We start from the raw sequence: 17,905 nt of genomic DNA, 5'->3' as shown, positions 1-17,905 counted from the left end.
GTGCTTTTGGACTGTTTGCTGTTTACTCTTTTGTATGATTGACCTCTCCAGGCCCAGTTATGTTAATATTCTTGCTTGCCCTTCATTAAACTTGCGGTTGTCTTCTACCTTGAGTGTGAAAATGAAAGTGACACTTACTGCCCAGATTAAGAGACCCTTATTAGATTAGTGCCTTTTAGATGCTATTTTTTAGGTGCTTAAAACTTTTGCACAGTACTGTATATATTTTGAATTTTTTCCATCAGTGTTCGGCATGATTCCACCAAGCTGGGTGGGTGAAAGGAAGCACTTGCTTCCCCAAAGTCATGTGAAGCTACTGAATCTTTTCGAACTGCTGCTAATAAAATGTCATTGGGCAGCTCAACACGCTTGGAGGAGAACACTAACTGCTCGATCTGTTACGACAGCTTGGCTGGTGGCTGTGATGTCAGGGAGCTCATGATCATCTCATGAAAAGGCCCAGATTATTGTTTGGTTAAATCCACTTTTATTTATTGCCTTTTTTTTTCTTACTACTCAGTTAATCATCAAAATAATTTGTGGTATATAACTGCTTGTGACAGCCCTAATGATCGTGGTTGCCATTAAGCTACTTATTAATGTAGCTAAATAATGTTATGCCTACCCGTAAACTGAACATGTGCCCATGTGTAAAACGCATTTTTCCAGCCACAACTTGCTATAATGTCAGAAGTTCGTCCTCATAAACATAGCAGAGTAACATACACACTCTGTCTCTGCCTCAGACAGGAGAGATGGGTCTGACCCAGAGTGTCGGCGAGGAAGGTCTGAGGTTTGAGGTGTGGGTGAGACAGGCGTCTCGTACCAAAGACTGTCTCACCCTGCAGGCCGCTTCTCCAGAAGACAGAGAAGCCTGGACCCACGACATCGCCCAGCTCCTGTGGACACACGCCATCCATAACACAGGCAGGTTTTACAGGGCCTGAAATTGATTTTTCAGAATGGAGGGGGGGAATTCCCCCTTAAATTCTTCACATAGGGGGGATTCATACACTTTGGGGAGGGTACTGCTGTTTGCACTAACGGCCAGCCCTTTTGGGTTCCGGTGTTTTTTTTGAACATTATTAAACGTTGCTTTAAATGTCTGCAGGAATTTCTCATATTGTAAGTATAAGATGTGCAGGAATCGATAAAAATGATGTGCAGTTCCCACAATCCTGCACTGACATTCAGGCCCTGGTTGTAACACTCTCACCTTTAGCCTTTTGCATCTAAACACCATTTGCCTCTTGATGTCTTTAACTCCTTGAGTCATCTGTAGTTATGAATAATAAACAGTATAAAAGGTAGAAATAGTGATAAAACTACTTTTAAACCAAAAAAAAGTTCTTAAAATCTTTAGGGCTTGAAACTTAGTAGGTGAGTGTTATTACTGCCGTTTTGCTACAGTGTTTAAATGTAATTACACAATTACATGATTAACTGCATGTTTAGTTGCAGAAGGAATTTCACGTTCATTTTACCTCACTTACCTCAATATGTAATATTCAAATATGTAATCACTATTAATCACATTATATTGTGTCGTTTCCCACAATTAATCTTGTTTGTCTTGTTTGAGCCTAAAGAAAGTCTTTCACTTAAAAAGCAGTGCGTTTTGTTATGGCTATGCAGGTGGACAAAACAAGCTCCATCAGAATGTCTTTATTACTGTCTGCTTCCGCCTCCTCCCACTCGGCAGCTGTGAGAACAGACAGTGGCTTGGTTGGGTGGAGTCCTTTAGAATCCCTTAGATTTGGGAGGTGGACCCCGGCGATGTGCTGGGCTGTCCGCACCACCCTCTGCAGAGCTTTCCGCTCGATGGCAGCGCGGTTGCCATACCAGGTGGTGATGGAGCTGTTAAAATGCTCTCCACGAAATGCTTTGTTTGTGTTGTTAGTCATTTAACACGTCACGAACTCAAACTCTTGTGTTTAGCAAACATTTTCTGTTTGATTATTACTGAAAATGTTATTACCGGCTGTTTGCTGTGTCCATTTGGCAGGTTAGCAGCTTCACATGTGAGATGTAAGAACATACTTCAACACACACATCTCATTTAGCGTCTCCTTCTTCTTTCCGCAAAGTTTCAATAGAATGAGGTTCATTTACTCACTAACCATCTAAAGTTGTGGTTAATTAATTGAGAACTGATCCTCTTAATTAACATGGACTTAAATAATGATGCTTTGCCTTGATTGACCCAGTTATATATGTGTGATTAAGAGAGCAGTGGAAGTTTAATTATATCGTCTGTCAGTCTGGGTGCGAAGCTGTTGCATGGAGACTGTAACTGAGAGGTGTTTGTTGATTTTGTTGGTGAAAAAGTGAAACATCTGTTCAGACCAGCCCGGAATATGAGGTCAGTCTTTGCTCCGACACAAAAAAAAAACATACCACTGTTTATTTGGAGAAACAGTGTGCTGAAAAAAATTGTATATATTTGATCAAACATATCGTAGTGGAATAAATGGAAAATAGCAGGTACACATGATGGGCTGGTGCAGCGACAGGCCTCACAGGTTCAATTGTAAAGTCTTTTATTAACCAGATGTGGGGAGAGTTCTGCTTGGGTTTTACTCTTAAGCCGTAGTATAAGTTATAATGAAGTTGCTTGACTGCTGGACAGCCAAACTGGCCGACTTAAAGGCCTCATATTCTACATCTTGTTTTTTTTTTGTTTTTCTGAAGTACAAAATTCATCATTCATATTTACATCACTCACTTTACCCCTTAGAATTAAACAGACTGTTTTGGTTAGTGCGCCTTTAAGGTTGTAAACGACCAAATTCTGGCCGTTTTGTAAGCGAAATTAGGTGCACCACATTCAAAAGAACGAGCTTAAACGTGCAAAAGAAACTGAAATTTCGAACACAAACAGAAACAATAAACTTCAGCCACTGTCTGCAGTAACAACACCGCTTATAACTTCAGTGTGAATGGCCAGGCGAACATACTAATTAGGTACATTTACTCACTCATAGGAATTTTGTATGGATTTATACTTTCCTAAGTATTTTGAAATGTCTGTACGTTTATTTCTGCTCATGGAGATGTTTGTGAGGAATCGGTGTTCACTCAGTTATATTTTAGTCAATAACAGTTACATTTTGTGTTTAAATACTTAGTGACAGCATCTGTACTGTGTATAATTATATTTTGGACCAAAAGTATCCAAAAATGAGAAGAATAAGTCCTAAAAAAACAAAATACCTGCACCTTCCTATGCTGTTAGATGCTGGATGTGCTAAGAACTTCTACTGTAGCTTCTTAGTATTTGAACAGTTTCTTGACCTCCTGTTTTTCTCTTTGTACTCAAGATGGTTTTTGGAAAGGTACTAGTTATCATTTCATCAAAATAACAATATTTTACTCAAGTGTGGGTTTGGGCTACTCTTTTTTACGGTTTTTTCAGCTTAAATTTCCCATATACAGATTTGTATGGACCAGAATATGAACTCATTTATTACAAAATAACAAGAAAATGACATTATTGTTATTACTATTATTATTATTAATTATTATTGTTATATGGGCCCTTTAAATTGGTTATTCGTTGGACAAGACTAGGGCTGTTTTTTCTTCTCTCTCTTCCAAACCAATTCCCAAGCCCATAGCCAACTGCCCCTTGCGACTTGTCTCCCCTACCGCACAGTCTGCCACCCACGCAGCGTGATGAGGCAGTCAAATGAGCGGCAGATTCTGTCTGTGATAGACACCCTGAGTAGCTGGCAGATCGCTGTGTATTTGAGAGAGAAACCTCATGATCTCATGCCAGTTATAGAATGGTGGACGAAACATGGCAGTGGAATTGCGAGGAATCAAACTTCATATGGTGTACTTTTCACTTTTATAGCCAGTACAGCGTCAGAAAGCACATAAGCAAGTCTGAGATTAGAAGTGTGATGATTTAAACATGCAGTTTTCACAATGCTAATCAACACCTGTAGGCCTCGATTTGAGGGGGGATGCCATGCCCTCCTTTCCATCCCCTTTTTAGAAATGCCATTACCGTACATTTCCAATCATCTTTAACATTTACACATTACTGGAGTTCTTCCTGTCAAATAAACAAGTTCCGATCAGAGCAGAGCTCACATGCACCGAAGGGAGACGTGGATATGTAGAATCGTGCGCTTTCATTTTTAATCGGTTTAGCTATGGAGTGTTTAGTACAGCGTGTTGACCCAGTGGGGAACCGTGACTGTTTGAGCTAGGCCTTCCATTTGGACCATAAAAGGCAAAACCTGATCAAAATATGAAGAAAAACCCACCTCAGTGATGATGCTAACTTCTCTCAACAGCTCTGCAGGGTTCTTTGTTTGTTAGCAGCGTATATTTGACCTGGCAGTTTCACAGTGACTCTTTCAGTTTTCTGCTGCTGTTTAACATTTCAAACAACCTATAGATTAGGCTGCCACTCATATTCAGGCAGTGACATATCTAGAACTTCCAGAAGGCCTAGAGTGATGTTTTTTTCTCATTAAATTGGTCCCGCCCATTGGAAATCAAAACGTGATTGGTTGATTCCTCTGTCACCTCAGAATTATGCTGGTAGTTTGTCTAACACTTTAGGCCTCCTCTTCAGCTTTTGAAGTCAGAGCCAATAGGAGAGCTCTCTTAGCTATAGATATAGATACAGATATATCTATCTCTCTATCTATATATACATATATATATATATATTTTGTTTTCATCCAAAACTTAACAGGGTTGCCAGGTCCGCAGTTTTCCTGCCAAATAGGGCTAGTTTGAAACTGCAGTCATATGAATAAATGATGAAGTTTCAGCGTCTGGTGAACAGCTTTCAAGGAAACTTAAGGCTGGAGATTTTTTGCTGCACCTGGCAACCCTGCCCATTGTAGGAAGGCTAAAAATACAGCAAAACTGCAGATTCGTTAAAAATAAAAACAGGTATGATAACCAGCGTTAACCAACGAGAGATGTTTGGAGTTAAATACGGAATAAAAATGAAATGTATGGATTATCTTAATATTTAGGCAAATAAAAAGAAAATAAAATGCAGCACTGTCAGCGGCATCCTCTGTGTTGCTAACGCTGTGCTCTTGGCTGATATTCTAAATGTTATTGTTCATTGCCGGGGAGAGTTTTGTTAGCGGGAATGAAATGCTGATTTAAGCGGTAACAGGTCGACAGGTTATAGTGAGTCGCTCACGTCTTCCAGTTTTCTTGAGGATGAAAGATTCTCTACGTCAGAGCCGAGCATTTTTGCCAGAAACCACAGAATAGCTCGGAGTCTGAAAGCGGATGCAACTCACACCGGCGCTGACGACAGCAGAGCTAGAGAGGGTGGTTTGTTTTAGAATCTGAAACATTTCAATCTTCAGATACACATAAGTAATAAACTAAATAAGTGCTTATTATAAAAGTGAAAGAGGCTGCAGACACTTGTCGGTTGAGCCCACCATCTGCTACATTAGCTTTGTGCTTGTACTTCAGTACATTAGTGGGCAACTAAAATAGCCTTTGGACACAAAACTGGACTGACTGTTATCTGTACTGCTCATTTTTCATGTAGGATGTTTGCCTGTGGACGTGTAGTGTATAATGTAACTGAATATTTTGCGTGTGTTTGTGTTTAGAGTTGTGCCTGAAGGAATCTCTGTGTATGGGAGTGTCCAGCAAGCTGCTGTTGGATGTGGCAGGCACTCAGGCCTCCGAGCTGGACTCCAGTTTCAGCCTGAATGACAGAGGTAAAATATAAACACTTGCATATTCGTCTTTAAAACTCTTTAAAGGACACTTCCAATGATCTTCTGACAATTTCTGCATAATTAAATCACAAAGACATAAACGAAGTCATTCAGAGTGGTTTGATGTGAAATGGTACACTTGCTTTCTGAGTTTTTGTGATATGATAATAGTAAAATTGTCATAAATCCACAACAAAAAAAAAAGGATTTCTTTGAGAGTTATTCTGTCGTATAACGCCCTTTATGTACCCCTCTGCCATGAATGGATTTAAAAAAAAATACATTTTAGGCTAAAATTTGATCTCAAAATTATCCTAGAACAACATCACAGGGATCAGGGAATAGATTATCATAAACATTTATTGTTTATATGTTTATATGTGGGCGGCACGGTGGCGCAGTGGGTAGCGCTGTCGCCTCACAGCAAGAATGGCCTGGGCTCGATTCCCGGCTGGGCGACCAGGGTCGATTCTGTGTGGAGTTTGCATGTTCTCCCCGTGTCTGCGTGGGTTTCCTCCGGGTACTCCGGTTTCCTCCCACGGTCCAAAGACATGTAGTCAGGCTGATTGGACATGCTGAATAGCCCCTAGGTGTGTGTGTGTGAATGTGTTTGTCTGTCTGTCTGCCCTGCGATGGACTGGTGACCTGTTCAGGGTGTATCCTGCCTTCCGCCAAATGACAGCTGGGATAGGCTCCAGCACCCCACCGCGACCCAGAAGGATAAGCGGTTTAGATGATGGATGGATGAATGTTTATATTGTTTATATGTTACAACTTGGCATTGAATTCTTCAGACGTCTGGTTCCTATCACCTTACTTAATTCTTACTTGATAACGGAGCGTTTCAAATCAAACCACTTTTAATAGTTTTGTTTACATTTTAAAGATGTAATTATGCAGAAATTTAAAAAAATGGTAGTTTAATCAGTGGAACCATGCACTTGTGTGTTATTTAACACTAGTCCAATAAATCCTATGAGAGATACACCAACCAGCCACTGCAGTAACAGTACTATGGAAATGAAATCTGTCAAATAACTTCTGCAGTTCTGTGCATGTTCTGCGTCTCTCAGCTTCAAGTTCATCAGTATTAGTAAAGACCCAAAACTTTGCAAGTAACGTATCTTTTCTTAATTGAAAAGTACAGTGAAACTCTCAACATCTCAATAGAAAGCTAACACCATGATTTTGATGAACAATATCCTCTGACCAACCACTAAATTCAGTACACCTCCTTGTTTCTACGCTCATTGTCCATTTTATCAGCTCCACTGACCTTAATAGGAGCACTTTGTAGTTCTACAGTTACAGACTGTAGTCCGTCTGTTTCTCTGCATACTTTGTCACTCTGTTCTTCAGTGGTCAGGACCTCCATGGACCCCCACAGAGCAGGTACTAATTGGGTGGTGGATCATTCTCAGCAGTGACACTGACGTGGTGGTGGTGTGTTAGTGTGTGTTGTGCTGGTGCGAGTGGATCAGTTTTTAAACACCTCAGAGACGCTGTTGGACTAACAAGGTAGGAGTGTCTAGTAGAGTGGACAGTGAGTGGACTGAACTCCAGCAGCACTGCTGTGTCTGTGTCTGTGTCTGATTCACTCATACCAGCGCAACACACACTAACACACCACCAGCACGTCAGTGTCACTGCTGAGAATGATCCACCAGCCAAATAATACTTGCTCTGTGGTGGTCCTGTGGGGGTCCTGACCATTGAAGAACAGGGTAACAAAGTATCAGAGAAACAGATGGACTACAGTCTGTAACTGTAGAACTACACAGTGCACCTATGTAGTAAGTGGAGCTGATAAAATATAGGAGGTGAACTTAATGAAGTGGCTGGTCAGGGGATACTGTTCATTAAAATCATGGTCATCTTCAGGCTTATGGTGAAATTTTGAAACTTTACTAATAACAGGATGAACTTGAAGCTGACAGAAGCAGATTACACCCAGAAGTGTAAAGTCATTTGACAGATTTCATCTCCAAACTACTGTTAAAAGTATGCATGGAACATCTTTGACCCCAAAGGTGGTTTAAACAACTGGACAGTTTGCGAGACGATGAGTGCTGACGTCACAACAAGGGGTAGTGCGTTCAGCTGTTTCTTCAGTTGTACAGTTTTTGCTGTTGCGCACCAACAAAAAGAACATAAAACATCCTGAAAAGCTCCCCAAACCTTTGATGGGGCTGTCTGCACGTTGTCCACTGGGTGTCTCTGTTGATTTCATCTCATGCTTATTTAGGAATCTGGATCAGGGTTTTCCGTATGGATATGACATAAGATTTTTCCTCCAGCAAAATGAGATCAAATCTTTTTTTATCCCCTCTCAGTTCAGAGTAGCTGTTCAGACTCCTCCTCGGTGGGCAGTCAGAAAGAAGGAGGTTCTCCGGCTGTTGCTAGAGACCCGAAGAAAAGCTCAGCACAGACTGGCCAGGCACAGGTGGGGTCTCAAAATCACGTCCACAGGAGTCTACAGATACACATATACAATATATTTACATATTTACTGCAAAATAAAATGAGAAATCTTTATGGAATATCAAAGTGGCATAAATAATACACTGATTATATTCTGTACAGCTAATATATACAGACACTTTCCTTGTCCATGTATATAATGTACGTTTCCAATTTGATGGACCTACAATCCCGTCTCCTCCGGGCTGCGACTGTTTCTGCCTTTTTCTGTTTCTCGTTCTCTGTCTTTCACGCCCAATCAAGCAAAGATCTCTTTGTTCACATCGTTATCCTTTTGTATTTCTTCAGAACTCATCGCCGTCCACGTCCGTGTGAACATCATCTCAACCACAAACGTTAGTCTCGTTCCTCACCCTTTCATTTTAGGGATTTTGTAGATATCTGCCATTAGTTTTACCTTCACATTCTACTTAATTATTTGTGTTGTCTTTTTAAAACCCGTGTTCAGAACAGCCTCTTCCTTTTGTGTCTCTCTTTGAATAGAATCAAAAGCAATGGACTTTCACTGGATACAGGAACAACTGGATAAACACTAAATTAAAAGAGACTGGACAATGACTCAGCAACAACACAGCACGATACAGTATATCAAGGTTTGGAGGCCATGACACATTCCACACTCGGCTCTGCCGCTGTCCGTCGCTGTGTTGGCAACTGATTTCCAGGTACTGGGGCGTTCAGCAGTGTTTCAGGCTTTCGGACACTGCCGGCTCTAATGGACTAGCTGCTTAAAGTGGCGTGCCAAGACTCACACTCACGGTTCAAAAGATAATATTATGCCATCCATAACTTTGTATGAGGGGCATATGAGACCCTTCTTTTGTCTTTCCTTTCCTTAATCGAAAACATGTAGACATTACACCAACTAATTATAGGCCTAAAGTTATCCTGCTGTACACATGACTTGCTGTTGTCTCTTGATGGCTATTTTTAGACTTTATTCACACACACACACTGGCTATATTGGTACCAACTCAAAGACGCCGACCGCTATTCACCGTCTGCTGATACAACAAGGAGCGTAAAGTTTCCAAATAGCAGTTTGCTTTTTTTTTAAAAGGGATGAAAAGTTCATCTGCACAGAATCTGTAAAGATCAGTTCAAAAGTCGCAGCTGGGACAAACTCCAGTGTGCTGCGTAGCCAGATCATTGCAGCTATTGACTCTTCGGGCTTTTCCTTTGCAGATATTTTTCGCCGTATTAAAGAAATGGTGCTTTTGAGTGGAGCAGTCCAGAGCAGAGCATGTGACATATGCATTTCAATGAAATAAGGGTTTGTTTTGAGGATCTGTGTCTATGCAAGCAGACTGAAACACGATCAGCGCTTAAGGCACTAAAGCTGTATAAAGCTAAGCGTATGTCATTTTACATTATCAAAAAAAAAAAAAAACCTCAGTAAGAATAAATAAACAGTGCCTACTACTATAACTCGTATGTGTGGATGGGAAGGATTGGCAAGTGAGTACAATATGTAAAGCAGCAATACATGTAAAAACAGCAGATACCTTCTAGATTTGGATCTGTGGATTTTACAGCTTCACCCCCAACGTTGCTCTTCCTCAGTGGATGAAAAGACAGAGCTGCCGTGTCCCGAATCGTCCCCAATCACTTCACCCCACATTCGAAACTTTGCATCACTGTGTGGAACTACGGAGGTCCGGAGAGGCCATGAGCCGGTGCTATAATTTTCTAGATTGTTATCTCGAAATAAGGAGTTAATTATGTTGTGATCTCAAGATAAAAACTTTATCTTGAGTTCACAAGATAGTTAACTTGTTATCTCAAGATAACAACCTTGTTACCTTGGGATAACAAGATAATCAACTTGTCTCAAGGTAACGAACCAGAAAATTCTAACTACATTATGGTCGCATAAATAACTTTTGTTATCATAAGATAACAAGATAACTCATTTGTTATTTCAAGATAACAACTTTATTATCTTGAGATAACAAGATAATTAACTCGTTATCTCAAGGTAATAATCCAGGAAATTATAACTACCTTATGGCCTCATAAATAACTTCTGTTATTTCGAGATAACAAGATAACTAACTGATTATTTCAAGATAACAACGTTGTTATCTTGAGATAACAAGATAATCAACCCATGATCTCAAAATAACAATCCAGAAAATTCTAACTACCTTATGGTCTCATAAATAACTTGTGTTATCGCGAGATAACAAGATAGCTTACTTGTTATTTTACGATAACTTTGTTATCGTGAGATAACAAGATAATTAACTCATTATCTCAGGATAGCAATCCAGAAAATTAGAACTTACTTATGGTCTCATAAATAACTTTTGTTATCTTGAGATAACAAGATCACTAACTCGTTATTTCAAGATAACAACTTTGTTATCTTGAGATAACAAGATAATTAACCCAGTATCTCAAAATAACAATCCAGAAAATTATAACTACCTTATGGTCTCAGAAATAACTTGTGTTATCGCGAGATAACAAGATAACTCACTCGTTATTTCAAGATAACTTTGTTATCTTGAGATAACAAGATAATTAGCTCATTATCTCAGGATGGCAATCCAAAAAATTATAGCTCACTTGAGGCCTCGTAAATAACTTTTGTTATTTTGAGATAAAAAGATCACTAACTCGTTATTTCAAGATAACAACTTTGTTATCTTGAGATAACAAGATAATTACCTCGTTATCTCGAAATAACCATCCAGAAAATTCTAACTACCTTATGGCCTCTCACTATTATAGGGAACAGAATTGGTGATGGTAGTGAACAGTCTCAGACTCCACGTCATACGGGTTTGCGATTCCGTCGTATAAACACTATAAACGTGACGCCACCAGTCGACGATAACCGAGTCTGACTGCATGACGTGAGAAGAGCTCACTTCAGTCGCACATGAATCTGCAAACCAATGCAGTGCTTTATGGGTATCGCCCATGTTTAGAGCACACGTTGGAGTGAGCTGGATCTGCCCTGTGTTTTCAGACACCACTACAAAATGGCGGAACCCCAAAATAGTGCACTATATAGTGAACAGGGCAGTTTGGGACACAGTCTTACGTCTTTTTCTAATCATGTAGTGTTGAAGATCTTCGTGTGTGTTGTAACTACATAGTTCATAACTCTGCTGCCTCCCACCCTGCACTATATTAACACCAGCAATACGAAATATGAACACGTTACTCTGCTATATTTGTGTTTCTGATTTAGATAAACAGAACCAGGACGGAACCCATGTATCAAAATGACTCTGTGGTGCTTTGTCTTTTATGTAAATCCAAATTCCTCAACTTTGAAACTTTTAAACGTTTCGTCCAGCAGGTGGTGCTACTGCGCAGAATCGGCTTGGAGACAATGAGTCTGTCATTTTTCAAACGCTCAGCTAAAGGCCAAATCTTTTATTTTCAAGCCAGTTCATTATTGTTCCCTTATAGTGGTGCCGTCCAATGTACAAGAACCTGGCTCAGTATCATTTTTCCTCATGCAGTGGAGAAAAACTGCCGGGCAACATTTCACACGTTGCACGCAAACCCTAACTGTGGGCTACTTGTTTACTGACTCTCACTTCAGCCTTTTCTTCCAGTATGTCACACAGCGGAGCCTCTTGGAGTTGGGAGCTGAGCAGATCTCTCCACACTGATCTGCCTGTTATTGTGTGCTGTTAGTTAGTGCCATATGAATTCACATACCCACCATCTCTCTCTCTCTCTCTCTCCCTCTCTCTTTTTTTCTCTCCCACTGTGTGAAAAGAAGAGATTTTTCCTAGCTCAGTCTATGAGTTGCATTAGGATCCAGCTGGCTTTGATTGTCATGGCAGCTCCGCCAGCCAAATCCAAGGATGGTTTGCATAAGAGGAAATGCTAGGACTTTCTGCTTTTATTCTTTATGAGTTATGTAATTGGCGAACCCCGCCCTTGCATATTCTATTATAGTCTATTAAACCTTGAGCGCTCTTAATCTAGCACAGCGCTGGATTCCACGACTCCTTTCCGGAGTTTCTGGATTCAGCTTTGTTAGCGCTGACACTAACTCTGACTCAAGCACTCATAATCCATCGCGGGACAGTCGAGCCAACTCCTGCTTATAAAGATAAAGTGTTTTAACCCTAAACATCCCCACATCTTCCTTTAGTGTAGATACCGAGATTATATGTGGTCGAAAACAGTAAAAAGCCAAATATATTTTCATCAGGAAGACTCCTGTAATCATGTAACGTGGTCTGGCCGACATTCCGTATGACCTTATCGTGTTTTATAGAAGGGGTGGCGTGCGAGTGTGTGTGTGTGAGTGTGAGCGAGTGTGAGCGCGTGAGAGAGTGTGTGTGCGTGTGAGCTGCATTAGGAATGTAGCGAAGGCTTTAAACCCACACCAAACTCAATCCAAACATACTTTCCACAGTGGGAAATCTGTGCGATTCAGCGCTTTTAAAGCAGCTCGCTCTTCATAACTATAAATATCTTGGCATGATTCATGGTTTTCATTGTAAATAGAAGCATTTACCAAAGAAACAAGGTGCCTCTGTAAGCTACCCAGTTTTGCTCAGTCTTATCATATTGTTTACATTTGTTTTTAAGGCAAAACCTCTTACTAGTATTAATGATGGAACGACTGCATGCCTTGTTGTGTAACATTTACTTTTGTACTTCATCATTGTGTCTGTTTTCCCCCCTGAGAGAATTAAAACTGGAGAAGAACGAGTGCCTTGTTTGTTGCAGCCATTTTAGTGAGCGGGCTAATGACATTTAGCACATATCGCTGCACTAAAGCACCGGGCATTATGGGATACGCACTTGACAACATTACTGACACACTGAAAATGGCAGCGGCTCAGTGACCAATGAAGGGGATCAGATATTTGAGAGAGCGAGGGGCAGGGAAGGGAGAGAGAGGGAGGGAGGGAAGAGGGAAAAAGAGGATCTATAGAGCGCAGTGAGAAACAGGAAGGGGTTTATAGAGTGAAAGAGAGAGAGGGAGAGAGGGGGCAGAAGACAGTAGATAGGATGATGGGTAATGACGGAGCGAGAGGGCGCAGACAGAGAGGCACAGAGAGGGGAGACGGAGAACAAGAGTGAAAGAATGAGAGACGACAGTGTGTGTGTGTGTGTGTGTGTGAGTGGGGGGGGGGTACGTGTAGAGTGAAAAGAGGGGGATGCAACAGACGGAGAAAGAGAGAAAAGAGGAATGCTCAAGAGCAGGGAAGTTTTTTGTCCGTCGAGAAAGCTGAAGAGCGGGTGAGCGAGCAAAAGTGGGGGAGAGAGAGGGAGAGGAACCAAAAGGAAAAGGGGTAGAGAGCAAAGGTTATGGAGGGAGAGATAGAGATAGAGGGAGAGAAGGGGTAGAGAGGAGATGGAGAGGAGTAGAGAGGGAGAGCGAGGGGTAGAGGGGGTATGTTGACAAAGCAGAGAGACTCTGGAGAACAAAGGGAACGTGGAGAGAATGAGCTGGGTGAAACATCAAAGGGATTTTTCGGCCCCGTTACCGGGACAACAGACATTTGCATGCGATTAGCTTTTTACATCATATTAAGGAGGGAAGGGGGCGCGGGGAGGGAGGGCGAGACGAACTATAGATCATAGTGGGAGAAAAAGGGGCTGGTCAGTCCGACTGACTTCTAGGTTGACGAGCAGCCGTTTGTCTTCTCGAGAACCCGAGGGAGAACCCAGTGAGCGACGCTAGGGAACCCGGCACATAGTTCCCAAAGTGTTCTAAAAGGTCTAAGTGTGGGAGCGTTCCAATTCGAGTGGTTCAGAACTATAATTGGGGGGATGTTGAAGCTGATTTTAGTTGCACTGCATCTTATATATCCTTCCCCAAATACCAGACATGCACCTGCTACCCCCCCCCACCCTCTCTCTCTCTCTCTCTCTCTCTCTCTCTCTCTCTCTCTCTCTCAGCTATATGTGATGCCTCAGTGCCCTCAGTATTGTGGCTGCATTGTGCTCCCCAGCGTCGTCATGGCCGTCGCCACGGTGCTATTGTCATGGCGATACTACAGTATCAATACCCTGACACTGCGACAAAGAGACAGCAGCCACTGCCACATCACTCCACCCCTCTACCCATCCCTCTCTCTCTCTCTCCCTCTCCCTCATCCTCTACCCCTCCCAATCGATCCCTCCATCTCTCACTAAATATGTACATATTGATCCCCTCCTGTTGGCCCCCCCCTCCTTCTCACCCTCCCTCTCTTCTTTCTTATCCATCCTTCCATTTCTCTTTTCTCTCACATTTATCAGGCTTCATCTTTTCCACCATTTCCATGCTTCACTCCATCTCTTCTTTCCCCCCTTGTTCTTCATCATCTCTCATTTCATCTTGCCCCTTACTTCCCTCCCTCTTTCTCTCCGTGCCATCTCTCTCTCTCTCTCTCTCCCTCTCCCTCTCCCTCACCCCCCCCTCCTCTCTGCATGTTTTTTTTTTTGTTTGTCTCCGTCTCACTCACTCTCTGCATATTAATTGGTGCATTTCTGCTGCGGCGTAAAAAACAATCAAAGCGTCAGGGGTGGGTGGTGATGCTACTGTATCAGACACAAGCCATACACACATGCACAATACACAGGCACACAGGCTGCAACCGGATACACCAGCACGCAGGAGCACAAAAAAACACAAGTGCATTGTGAATAAATATAATATCAAGTTCACGAAGCGTCCCCGAAACAGTAGGACTGATCATGGATGTGCGCCAGCTGATACCCCCCTCCCCACTGCAAGAGCTGCCCATGACCTATTCGTCTCTATTCGCAGCCTGAGACTGAATAATGGCTTATTAATCAGGTGGCCATTTTGGAATGTCATGTCAAGCAATGTGAGGCAGGGGCTGAGGAAAATGGCACAGAGGAAAGTGTCTCTTTTTATGCCGTTATTCATAACAAGTACTGCGCTCATCACTACCACGCTAACTTGGGAAACCGACAGCAGCGAAATGATCTGAAATAACACAAAGTGAAATACAACAATAGGCAAATAAAGAATCCTAACGACAAATGAAGGAACTTCGTGTGAACGATAACTCGGAATAGGTCGCAAAGCTCCAGGTAGGCCCATTTGAGGAAGGTAGCGCTCTTCAGATCGTTTAGAAGGGATGTAATCCAGCGCTCCATTTCGGTGACAAAAGATGGATTCGCAGTGAAGCCATGGCTGCTTTACTGGAGAAAAAGAAAGAAATAAACTTGGGTGAGACCAGAAAAGAGACAAAGACACTGAATGAAATGACGCCAACGATAACCAGACACTGGATTCAACATACGGCGCAAAGCTCCAGGTAGGCCTACTTGAGGAAAGTACCGCTCTTCATATCATATCGTTTAGAAGGGATGTAATCCAGCGCTCCATTTCTATTTTGAACGCCGACATGTTTGGAATTGAAGATTTGTTTTTATGAATGAATGTTTCACAGATTAGATTGTGAACAGCCTGTCGCTGTTGTTGGAACAAAACTTTGTATCTCCAAAATGGTAACTTTACAGGAGATGGAAAAAACGTACTTGACTCGTAATGTAAGTCAATGGAACCAGACCTCTTTCCAAGTCTTTTTCAGTTATTTCTTCTGGTCCATTCATCGTGAAACTTACACACGATGTAAAGGCCAACATGTATTTTCAAATTATGTCAAAAACTGAAAAACGGAACACAAATGGAGATACGAGGTTTCGTTCTGACAGCAGCGATATTCAAGAGCAGTATTAGAATCTGTGTAGTGACAGAAGATAAAGCTGTGGCTGCTTTACAGGAGAAATGAAGGAAATAAACTGAGGTGAGGCCAGAAAAGAGACACCACTGTGGCAAAACAACAAGGTCAGCGCTGAAGCAGTCAAGCTAACCAGCTCAGACTCAATATTCACCACTGAACTGCCGAAGACTGAGGGGGACAGAGTATTCCGGTTTGATCTAAAGAGCTTCCTGTCATATTCACAGGCCTCCTGCTGATCACAGTCCGACTAAATCACATGTTTTCTGTCCTTAATGTCGCTGAATTCCGCCTTTCTGTGGACTACACCGCTACTCAGGGGGGCTGTGGCTCGCGCGGGCCCGTTCGAACTCTCCTACTGCACCTGCGCGGCGTCACGTGACCGCGACACCCGGGCAACGGCTAAGAGGCTGCCTCAAAAATACACCCGTCCCGGCTCCGCGCGGCTGATTTCAGCTGAACGACTGTGCAGAAACTACCTGTACGCAGCGCCACGCTCGCGAAGAGCGCGAGGGAGGGGCTTTTACACACTCCGGCTAACTTTTACGGCAGTTGTGGACAAAGTTTTCCTCAACGCTGTGGAGTTCTGTGGCTCAGCTTTAGCTTTAGCTTCCCAGACTACGCGCTGAAACAGCGAGCTAAGCTGTCAGGCGCGCAGGGAGTCAGGCTGGGGCAGAAATATGAGGGAAAATGTGGTCGTGGAGGAAAGATAAGCGAACAGAAAGGAGGCGTTAACACATCTCACAGACCTCCAGAGCAGAGCGCGCAACGCAGCCCTGCGTCTGAGAGGAGCTTCACCTTTTAACGGAGCCCGGTTATAATTACGGTCCGCAACCAAAAGCAGCCACATTCTCTCTCTGTCTCTCTCTCTCTCTCTCTCTCTTCATATGTCTCTCTGTCTTTTCGTATGTCTCTCTCTCTCTTTTTCTTTTATTCCTCCCTTTCTCTCTCTTTCTCATTCCAGCCTTTTTCTGTCTTCCCTCTACTTTTTTCCTCTCTCTCTCCCCCTCTAATTTTCTCTTCCTTTTTCTCTCCTTCTCCTCTCTTATTCTCTCTTCCTCTCCAATTTCTCTTATTCCTCCTTTTTTCTCTTTCTCCTCTCTCTTCCTCTAATTTCCTTATTCCTCCTTTTTTCTCTTTCTCCTCTTTTTCTCTTCCTCACCAATTTTCTTTTTCTTATTTCTCCCTTTCTCTCTTTCTTCTTTCTCTCTCTCCATTTATCTCTCTTATTCCTCCCTTTCTCTTTCTCTTCTCTCATTCCAGCCTTTTTCTTTCTTCCCTCTACTTTTTTCCTCTCTCGCTCTCTCTCTCTCTCTCTCGTATTTTCTCTTATTCCTCCTTTGCTCTCTTTCTTCTCTCTCTTTCTTTTCTCTTCCTCACTAGTTTTCTTTTTCTTATTTCTCAATTTCTTTTTTCTCCTCTCTCTCTGTTCCTCTCTAATTTTCTTTCTCGCATTCCTCCCCTTTTCTCTCTCCTCTTTCTCTCTCTCCTCCTCTCTAATTTTCTCTTATTCCTCCTTTTCTCTCTCTCCTTTCTCTTTTTTCTTCCTCACTAATTTTCTTTTTCTCTTATTCCTCCCTTTCTCTCTTTCTTCTCTCTTGCATTCTAGCCTTTTTCTTTCTTCCTTCCACTTTTTTTTCTCTCTCTCCCTCTCTCTTTTGTTCTCTTCCTCTTTCTTTCTCCTCTTTCTCTCATTCCAGCCTTTCTCTGTCTTTCTTCCACTTTTTCCTCTCTCTGTTTCTCTCTATATCTTTCTTCCTTCCACTCTCTCTTTCTTTTCCTGTCCAATTTTCTCTTTCTCCTGTCTCTTTCCTCTCCTTTCACTCGCTTCTCTCTGTCTCTCTCTCTCTCTCTCTCTCTCTCTCTCTCTCTCTCTCTCATTCACTCACTCACGACTGCACAATAAATGGATCTTTGAAAAAAATGCGAGAGAGACGTGCGATAGAAGAGGGGAGGAGGAGAGAGAGAGAGAGGGAGGGAGGGGGAAACGGCGTATGCTTGTATACAACTACCCCGATTTCCATTTTT

The 17,905-nt window shown here is 42.2% G+C and overlaps 1 protein-coding gene across 1 annotated transcript in view; it reads left to right on the top strand.

Annotated features, from left to right (window-relative positions):
* Nucleotides 1-9,590, top strand: part of arhgef40 (Rho guanine nucleotide exchange factor (GEF) 40) — a 54,621-nt gene extending 45,031 nt beyond the window's left edge. Inside the window, exons 23-27 of the mRNA XM_036583244.1 lie at nucleotides 747-927; nucleotides 5,604-5,714; nucleotides 8,048-8,157; nucleotides 8,484-8,530; nucleotides 8,679-9,590. Coding sequence (XP_036439137.1) covers nucleotides 747-927; nucleotides 5,604-5,714; nucleotides 8,048-8,157; nucleotides 8,484-8,510 — 429 coding nt within the window. The 3' untranslated portion in view covers nucleotides 8,511-8,530; nucleotides 8,679-9,590. The remainder of the gene's footprint in view (nucleotides 1-746; nucleotides 928-5,603; nucleotides 5,715-8,047; nucleotides 8,158-8,483; nucleotides 8,531-8,678) is intronic.
* The last annotated feature ends 8,315 nt before the right edge of the window (nucleotides 9,591-17,905 follow it).

Source organism: Colossoma macropomum, unplaced genomic scaffold (genome assembly GCF_904425465.1).
Source record: "Colossoma macropomum unplaced genomic scaffold, Colossoma_macropomum, whole genome shotgun sequence".
NCBI classification, from domain to species: Eukaryota; Metazoa; Chordata; class Actinopteri; order Characiformes; family Serrasalmidae; genus Colossoma; species Colossoma macropomum.
This window is presented reverse-complemented; position numbering and strand designations above follow the sequence as displayed.